Source organism: Lolium rigidum, chromosome 6, assembly GCF_022539505.1.
Source record: "Lolium rigidum isolate FL_2022 chromosome 6, APGP_CSIRO_Lrig_0.1, whole genome shotgun sequence".
NCBI classification, from domain to species: Eukaryota; Viridiplantae; Streptophyta; class Magnoliopsida; order Poales; family Poaceae; genus Lolium; species Lolium rigidum.
This window is the reverse complement of record NC_061513.1, coordinates 215485858-215495635: the sequence shown is the minus strand read 5'-3', so window position 1 is coordinate 215495635 and position 9778 is coordinate 215485858. Positions and strand designations below refer to the sequence as shown.

Sequence of the window (9778 nt, the reverse complement as noted above, 5' to 3'; positions counted from 1 at the left end):
TACAGACCAGAAGCTACTTGGATGCATGACCATATAGATCTGGCAAAGCGACATTGGAAGAACAAGTGTTTAATCATCTCATTGTGTTGATAAAAAACACACTGCGTATTCAATGTCAATTGCGTTTCACAAGATTATCTTTGGTTAGGATTACTCCTCGACGCAAATACCAGCAAAAATTCTTAATTTTGAGCGGTATCTTCATCTTATAAATCTTCTTGTTTTTATCAACAGGTATTTCCGGTTGGATAATGACATTGTACAATGAACTTACAGAGAATTTCCCATTGGATTGTAAGTTCCAACGAAATTCATCTTGCCCTTCAGACAACTTGATGGATTTCAAACGCAACAGTAAGGCATTCCATGCAATAAGTTTCGGACCGATTAAATCTCGTCTAAACATTACTGTCGGAGGTGGGGTTGCCATTACTAATGCAATGGTATCACTTTTGCGATGCACAGTGCTGTATAATGTTGGATATTGTTCAGAGAGTGGCCTATTCCCTAGCCATGTATCCTCTCAGAACCGTATCTGCGATCCATCCTTAATAATGAAAGTACCATGTCTGAAGAATTTTTTTATTTTTCATGAGGCCAGCCCAAAAATGCGAATCTCCCGGTTTCCAAAGAATCTGAGATAACGCTTTGTCGCCAATGTACTTTCTTCTAACCATGGCTACCATACGACATTTTTGGTTAGTAGCTTAAATAGCCACTTACCTAATAGGGCTGAGTTCTTGACTTCAAGGTCGTGAACTCCAAGCCCACCCATATCTTTAGGTCGGCATATGACAGACCACTTGACCAGTTGATATTTCTTTTTTTCACTATCCCCTTGCCAAAAAAAATCTCGATTTATAATAATCGAGCTTGTGTAATACACCTTTTTGGCAATATGAAGAAGAAAATCATATACAACACCATATTGGTGAGTACTGAATTAATGAGGACCAATCTTCCTCCTATGGATAGCATTTTACCTTTCCAACTACTAAGTCTCTTCTGAAGTCTTTCCTCGACTAATTTCCACTCAGCTATCGTTAATCTCCGATAATGAATTAGGATACCTAGATAGTTGATAGGAAACTGACCTTGCTCACAGCCAAACAGTTTCGAATATTCGGCGACTGAGATTTGAGCGTCGCCAAAACAGAACAATTCATTTTTATGGAAGTTTATTTTGAGTCCTGATAAATGCTCAAAAGCAGCCAAAATCAGCTTCAAATTTCGAGATTTATCAAGATCATGCTCCATAAATAAAATTGTATCGTAGGCATATTGAAGTATTGATAAACCCACATGTACAAGATGTGGAATCACTCCTTAAATTTGACCATCAGATTTAGCTCGTTCGATCAATATAGCGAGCATATCCGCCACAATGTTGAATAAAAGTGGTGATAGAAGGTTGCCTTGGCGTAAACCTTTCCGTGTCTGAAAGAAGCGTCCCGTATCATCATTGACACGCATCGGCTACACTTCCTCCATACACAAAATTATCGATCAACACGCTCTACTCTGATATAAAAACCCTTCATCCTGAGTGTCTGATGGTGGAAAGACCAGTTGACTTTATCATATGCTTTCTCAAAATCAAGTTTTAAGATTACCCCATCAACTTTTTGGTATGCAGTTCATCAACCGCCTCATGTAGAACCACAAACCCATCTAGGATATTGCGTCCTTGCAAAAGCGGTTTGTGACGGCCTTACCACATGATCTACCACTTTATTTAGTCTAATGGTGGCCACTTTCGTGAATATCTTGAAACTTACATCTAAGAGGCAAATTGGTCTATATTGTTGGATCCTTTCTGCCTCTTTAACTTTGGATAATAAGATAATCTCACCAAAATTTAGACGGAATAATTCTAGATGTCCAGCGTGTAAAACACTGAACATTTGTAAAAGGTCGTCTTTGATTGTATCCCCAAAAGTCTGATAAAATTCAGCAGAGAAACCATCTAAACCCAGGGCTTTGTTATGTTCCATATGGAAAATAGCCTTTTTAACTTCCTCCTCTGGGTAAGGAGCCCTTAATACAACATTCTTCTCTTGAGACACTTGGAGTATATCTGCTATTTGAGACTCATCCAAAGAGAAGGAACTCTCCTCTGGAGGTCCAAGTAGACCCTTGTAATAATTAGTAATGTAGGATTTAAGTTGCTCATGGCCTTCAATTAGACCCTCATCTTGTACTAGAGATTGTATACGTTTTTCCTGTGACGGTTATTGGCAATCCCATAAAAATATCTCGTATTCGAATCTCCTTCCAGAATGAATTGGGCCTTCGAACGTTGGTACCATTTCAACTCTTCTTCCCGAAGAAGACCCGCTAATTGAGTATTAGATTGATTTTTCAAATCCAATTCAATACTCGTTAGCAGTCTCACTTCAGCAATCGCTTCTATGTCATCTATGATAGATGATAGTCGAAACTTCTCCTTTTTAAGAATATCCGTTGTATGACTCGCCCATCCAAAAAGGTGTTTACGAACAGCTCGCATCTTTTTATTCCACCTTATAACCGGATTGTTGGCATACACTGGTCTTTCCCACACCGTTTTAACCATCGCGTGAAAAACTTCCCGCTGTAACCATCCATGTTCAAACATAAATGGTTTCTTAGACAGCGATCTTGTTAACCCGGTAGTTAAAAATATGGGAGCATGGTTCGACAGTTTTTCAATACGTTCAAGAGCGTGGACTGACACCATCGGATATTTATCCTCCCACCTGGTGTCCATTAACACGCGGTCTAATTTTTCGTATGTTGGGTCAGGTAAACTGTTAGCCCATGTAAATTGTCGGTCTGCCATCTCAACCTCTCTCAAGTCTAAGCTATTTATGACAGCGTTAAACAAGAAAGGCCAGTGCCCATTAAAAGGGTCTTTACTTTTCTCATGGCGGAATCTCAGCAAGTTGAAATCTCCCCCTATTAGAATAGGGTATGGATCATCTTTTGTAAGATTCACAAGTGTCTCGGCCAAGTTAACAATTTTTGCAGCATTTTATTTCAGGTTCTAGGGATCCGGCATGTTACGTCGGTGTAACGCGATAAATTGTGTGTAGAGAGTGGAGTGTGTCATTGACGATCATGTCCAGACTTCTTTTATCTATATGTTTCATCTCGTCGTCGTCCTGATATATTTTAGCCCCGATCATTAGCTCAGAACATGCCCAACGTATATGCATCAGAAAACGAGGGTTCAAGCTTGAGGTAATTAGTGTCACAAGCTCCAAAATAAGATTAAACATTACCTCATTTAGTGGAATTTCAATCAAAATATCCAATCTAGAAAACCCTAAACACGGCTTTACCCTACATATATGTACTCAGTTTTTGGCCAGTATTCCTATTAACCGGTCAATTCCTTTTCTCCTTAGTGAAAAGCCTCTGAAAGTAACAACCATGCACGTAGGCAGCCAGTAGTTTAACTTGTTTCCTTGAAGAAACGGCCACGTACTGACGGAATACAGAGGCGCCTGGGCGGTGGCGAGGCATTGAGACAGTTGGAAGAAGTCTCCTAGCTTCCGCGAATGAACCTGCTCCCAACGCGTCGCCGGAACGATCACGCATCCAGCCGGCCGTGTCCTACGTACAGAGTTGGCGCATATGCGTGCATCATCGCGCATGCGTCTTCTGCCTTTGACCTCAACCGATCCAGGGAGGGAGATCTGCAGCGCCAGATTTGTACAACGAAGAGTAACCTAGTTTGGTAGTATGATTTTGGTTGATTATACTTCTATCTAAATTATATATGTATGTCCTACGCTTCTAGCACATGGTTCTGCACACTAATCCATTATCCATACTATGCTGGCCGACTTGTGTAACCATGCATGCATACTTGCGTATAACAAAAGTAGGAGGATTAATTTGGAAGCAAAGCCTCTGCTTAACTTTATGACAATGTCTTTTCCTTGCTTTGTCATCTTGATTTCACACGTGAATGGATGATACATTGTACGTACCTACGTTCCAGTACTGTCAATCTGTCATGCATGTGTACGTGAGGCTAAAATGTAGTACTCCTCCGGTTCTAAATACTTATCGCACATTCAATCAATTCTAAGTAGTACGCAGGTTTAATTTTCATCCCGACATTGTATAGCAGCATGTCAGCACGTATATGATGATTCAACAACATACCACCACCCTTCCAATGAATAAGCCTAAAAATTTAGTGAAAAATCAACATTCTTTAGTTTGACCAATGTTATATAAAAACATATGAATATTTACGACAGAAAATCAATATCTGTAGATTCACCGTAAAATAAATGTTCATAATAACATTTTCTCATGTTGTGGATGCTTATATTTTCTTATTTATATTTGGTCAAATTTTGTCATCTTTAACTTTTGACTAAATTTATAAGCCTTATTCACTAATCAACTAATTCCGTGTGATCAACCTGTAAAGTCCCATACTCGTGTATAACAAATTTGGAAGCAATGTTTGGCTATCTACACCTTCTCTTTTTTTACAGCCTCCGGCTCTAAATAGTTGTCGCGGTTTTGGCAAAATGTAAGGTAAAACTTGTATACATTTATTATACTTGTGACAAGTGTATATAGGGCCGGAGGGAGTATTACTTTTGTATGTATGCTTGATTTTCACATTTGCTACGCTGTATTGTCACGTGTACCTCGAGGCTAACTATGGTCAGGATTAAAGTGGAGTCATGTGATGACTGATCATTTGCAATAATTAATCGAACCTGCATCTAAGAAATTTTAACCTCCAACACACTAAAAACAGAGAACGCTGCTACTAGTAGCACGTACGCACTCTGATCTGAGCCTGAAGGCCTTGGCTTGTGTATGTGGGGCAATTTTGGAACTTCAGGATGAGTTGAGTTGCTTGATGGCAGAATTATTGACGAAGCAGTTGAAAAAGAGCGCCCCTGTCTAACGGGATTGCCTAACAACCCAGCCAGCCAGCCAGCAGCTCCATCTCAACACCCGTCCTCTACTCTGCTCTCGAAACCACTCTTCTTTTTTCAAGATCCCTACACACGTCCCATCCTGCTGCTATATAAACCACCCCCAATGCCCGACTCATCTCACCACCACCCAAAGCAACAGCCAAGCTAGCAGCTCCTCCTCTCGTCACTTGGAACTTAGTGCAGGGCAAAGCAGTGTAGTTTCTCCTTAGACAACCTTAGATCCATGGCTACTTCCATGGGTTGTCTGCTGGTGCTCTGCCTCGTGTCTCCCCTCCTCCTCGCCGGCACCGTCCGCGGCAACCCGTGGTACGGCGGCGGCGGCCTCTTCCCGCAGTTCTACGATCACTCGTGCCCCAAGGCCAAGGAGATCGTGCAGTCCATCGTGGCCCAGGCCGTCGCCAGGGAGACCAGGATGGCGGCGTCCCTCGTCAGGCTGCATTTCCACGACTGCTTCGTCAAGGTACTGTCTACTCTGCTTCCTCCCTCCGCTGTAGTGTTCTGTTCTTTACCACGATGCTTGTTGAACATGCCCAGTCCATGCAATGTGCCACAGCAAATATCTTACTTTAGCACAATAGGATTTGCATAATTGCATTTTGTTTGGTAGCCTTTGGATGTTCGAACACATATAACTAAATTAAATGTGCAAAGCTTTCACCTTTAAACTTTTGCTATAATTGCATCTATCAATCGCAAAAGGTGTCGCTAGGAGCATGGAAGAGAATCTGTAGTTTTTAGGCTAACTGTTTACCAGTGATGAGATAGCCCACCTACATTTCCCATGCATGTGAGCATCACTTTATTTTGTCTGGGTGGCATGATCTCGAGTCACTAGTACCATGATTGTTTAATCCAGATGCTCAAATGATGTTGCTATCCATGCAACATACGTTGTCAACTCAAACTCTCAAACGCATGTGCCTAATCTATGCTCTATTTCCTCCATGCTCCTAGCCTAATCTAATCTTCCGATCCTTTTCTCACATCCTAATTCCTCTCTGATTGTTGTATGATGCAGGGGTGCGACGCGTCCGTGCTGCTGGACAACAGCACCACCATTGTCAGTGAGAAGGACTCCAACCCCAACAAGAACTCTATCAGAGGATTCGAGGTCGTCGACCAGATCAAGGCCGCCCTCGAGGCCGCCTGCCCTGGCACCGTCTCCTGCGCCGACATCCTCGCCCTCGCCGCCCGCGACTCCACCATCCTCGTACGATCACTTGCAGTCTAACCCCACCATATTTTCCTATCTAGCGCGATCTATCTGAACGCAATGCAGCCAGAGTATTCATGTTTTGACTTTGTAAATGATTAACCTGCAGGTTGGCGGCCCGTACTGGGACGTGCCGCTCGGCCGGAGGGACTCGCTTGGCGCGAGCATCCAGGGCTCCAACAACGGCATCCCGGCCCCCAACAACACCCTTCCCACCATCATCACCAAGTTCAAGCGCCTCGGCCTCAACGTCGTCGACGTCGTCGCCCTCTCCGGCGGCCACACCATCGGCCTGTCCAGGTGCACCAGCTTCAGGCAGAGGCTGTACAACCAGTCCGGCAACGGCCTCGCCGACAACACGCTCGACGTCTCCTACGCGGCGCAGCTCAGGCAGGGGTGCCCACGCTCCGGGGGCGACAACAACCTCTTCCCGCTCGACGTCGCCACCTCCACCAAGTTCGACAACTACTACTTCAAGAACATCCTCGCCGGCAGGGGCCTGCTCAGCTCCGACGAGGTCCTGCTCACCAAGAGCGCCGAGACGGCGGCTCTCGTGAAGGCGTACGCCGACGACGTGCACCTCTTCTTCCAGCACTTCGCGCAGTCCATGGTGAACATGGGCAACATCATGCCGCTCACCGGGTCAAAGGGGGAGATCAGGAAGAACTGCAGGAGGCTCAACAACTTCCACTGATCGGTTACTGAGAAGTGCTAGCTGCTATATTTGTGTGCTGAGTTAATTTTACATGGACCTTGTGTGTCGCTTTTTTTTTCTCCTTTTTCAATAAACAAGTGTGATTGTGCTTAATCTTGAGCCTCGGGGAATTGAAGTACGTGGAGTAGTGGTATATATTCATGGGCATGGAAGTTGGCTATTCGTTTATCTCCTGGTTAGTGACAATGGACGTGCACTTCGGTCCATCAAACCGCCTGCGGAGATGGAAAAAATTCAAGCACATTTATCATCTTCGTTGGCTCCATTTTTATTTACTTCACGTGTTTATGTGTTTACTTAAAGTCAGATTTTACAAAGTTTGACCAAAATTGTATGAAAAAAATCAATATGCATGATACTAGAGGGAGTGATGTTTTGGCACATGGGAGCGTATGCTCCCTTTATTTTGAACTACATGTTAGACACATTTTAAAATGTTAAAAAAATTGGAACAAAAATTTCGCACGTACATCTTCATGTGCTACGCGCTCACAAAGTCGTTTCATGAAAAATCGACATGTCATGTGGGGTGTGTAAAAAAGACAAAATTCTGTGCTGAAACAAAGACTTGTCACAAGATAATTTTTCTCTTTTTCGCTTAGACTACAAAAAATATCATTTTTTCGTGAAACTTGACGAATACACATATATTATGGAGATGTATATGTAAATTTTTTTGTCAAATTTTTTTAACACTTGGAAATATGTTTTTATGGTAGAGGGATCATACGCACCCGGGAGCCGAATTGAGTTATTGTAATACTCCGTATGAAAATATAGTTTATGACGATTATCCTAGAATATATATACACAGAGCTTCTCACTCATATTATATTGTAAATGTTCAAATAGTTGGGTAAATATTTGATCAAAGATAACAAAGCTAGATTCTAAATCTAAAAGCAATTATCCTAGACCTACGGACTGTTTTGGCTACAAAAGACCAAGTAATTGTGAAACAGAGGGAGTTGTACTTTTGTACATGGTACTAGGTTAATTATGAGTTCGTTCTTTTGGTTCGTTTGGTAGGTAACATCTGGCTAGTGGCTGCACTGTAGTACAGCATCCAGCCGGCCTTTCTAGGTCAAGGTAGCAATGCTAGCGCTCAGATGCGCGTGTATGGTGGGTGAATCATGAGCAACCACACAGTGGATATACCCATCTCTGTCAGAAGGAAGGGCCAATTCATCGATCGATCGAATCAACGTAGAGATACAAGCGCAAAAGAGCTCAGTCCCGGTCTTTTCAACTGAGCATCTTTCTAAAAGATACAAATAGCTAGCAAACTCATTACACGCTTGCTCAATCATTCCGTGCACCTCCGGGACAAAGGGATGTGCCGAACTGGTTTGTAACTTTTCAACTGAACTCTTCTTTTTTATTTACGAAAACATACTCGTCGTTCATCAATGAAAATGAAACAAAATAACGAAAGAGCTAACAAAATAGAAAAAAAAATAGCAGGAGCGAAATGTTCTCCTCCGGTGCGACTATGAAGGTGATATATGGCTTGACCCTGGCCGCCACAATAAAACGCCATGTATCCGCCACTTTTGGCCAGAAATTGACGGGCGCACGCCTCCTCTGCTTGCCGGAGGCGGGCGTCTTGGATCTACGGTCGGTGTTGTAGTTAGGTCCATGAAGTTAGAGCTTGATCAACCAACAAAAACATTATGGTGGCTATTGACCACACTTTCCGGAACAAGAGTAAGGTTTCCTCGTCTCGCCGTCCACCTTGTCGGTGGTGATCTCGCTGGTGGTGTTGAGGACGGCAGATTGCTTCCTCGTCGGTGGATTTCGTTTGCCTATGTGTGTTACATTTTTATGTCATGAGACTCAGGTCGATCCGAGGGTTCAACGGCGATGAACTTAGGCTCTATGCGCTGGTCCTTAGGGGCACGTCCTTAGGCCGGGGCAGATGTACGAAAACTTCATGTTTGTCATCAACAAAGTCAAGCTGGCTCAGGTAAGGGTAAGGCGCATACTTCTTGTAAACTTGTATAATAGATATCGATCCTTCTCGCAAAAATAATAATATGAAAATTAACCGAACTTTACATACAATGATTTAACTCAAAAGATCTTTTGAACGAAATTAATCTGAACAAAATTTAATTATCTCTAGATTTACATACTGTTTCTATGAAGCATGCATCTAATTAAATGGCTCGGTTAAAGATGGCCTGTACTAGCGCCAACAGCTAGCAGATGAGTATTATGAGCCTTGACCTCTAAAGATGAATGAAGATCAACATGAACAAATAGCTAGGTCCCATATGATTGATGTGCAGTCATCAATCTCAAGGTCAAGTGCAGATTTATCCAGATTCCATGTACAACAACTAGTTGCCGACTGGCAGGTGAAAAGGCCGTACAATATAATAACTACAGACACATCCAGATGGAAGCAGATGAATCGAGGATTCGTTAGAGTTGGTACACTATGCTGCACTAGCCATTGTACTTTTTGTAGTTGTAGTGTTGTAGTTCTAACCCCATTGGCGTTCATTATTGTAACTTCTAACAAAACGTACTTTGCCTTCTTGAAAAATCTGTATCATGGGCAATTTGATTGTGATTAGTACATTTGATTGATGTGGAGTAGATAGATAAATAGGTGTAGGACTACTATGATATGTTAACAAAATCATATATATACCTACTGACATATTTATGTGCTACTAAAGAGTCGAAGACGCATCCATGGCTAGGAGTAGATTCGAATTGATTAAGTACTAACAGGGATCATTCCGGTTTACACGGCACCACGCTGGCACAGTTGTATAATGTCGGTTTAGGCACCCAAAAAAAGTTACACTACTGGGTCTTTATCCTTCTTTGGTGTTGCATGATATTTTTGTGTTGCCTACAGCACTAGAAAGCAGTTTAGTTTAA

At 42.6% G+C, this 9778-nt stretch overlaps 1 protein-coding gene across 1 annotated transcript; it reads left to right on the top strand.

Annotated features, from left to right (window-relative positions):
* Positions 1-5178: 5178 nt before the first annotated feature.
* Positions 5179-6862, top strand: LOC124667863 (peroxidase 72-like). Its single transcript, XM_047205101.1, has 3 exons — positions 5179-5415; positions 5974-6165; positions 6278-6862. Exons 1-3 carry the CDS (start codon positions 5179-5181, stop codon positions 6860-6862), a joined length of 1014 nt encoding a protein of 337 aa, XP_047061057.1.
* The last annotated feature ends 2916 nt before the right edge of the window (positions 6863-9778 follow it).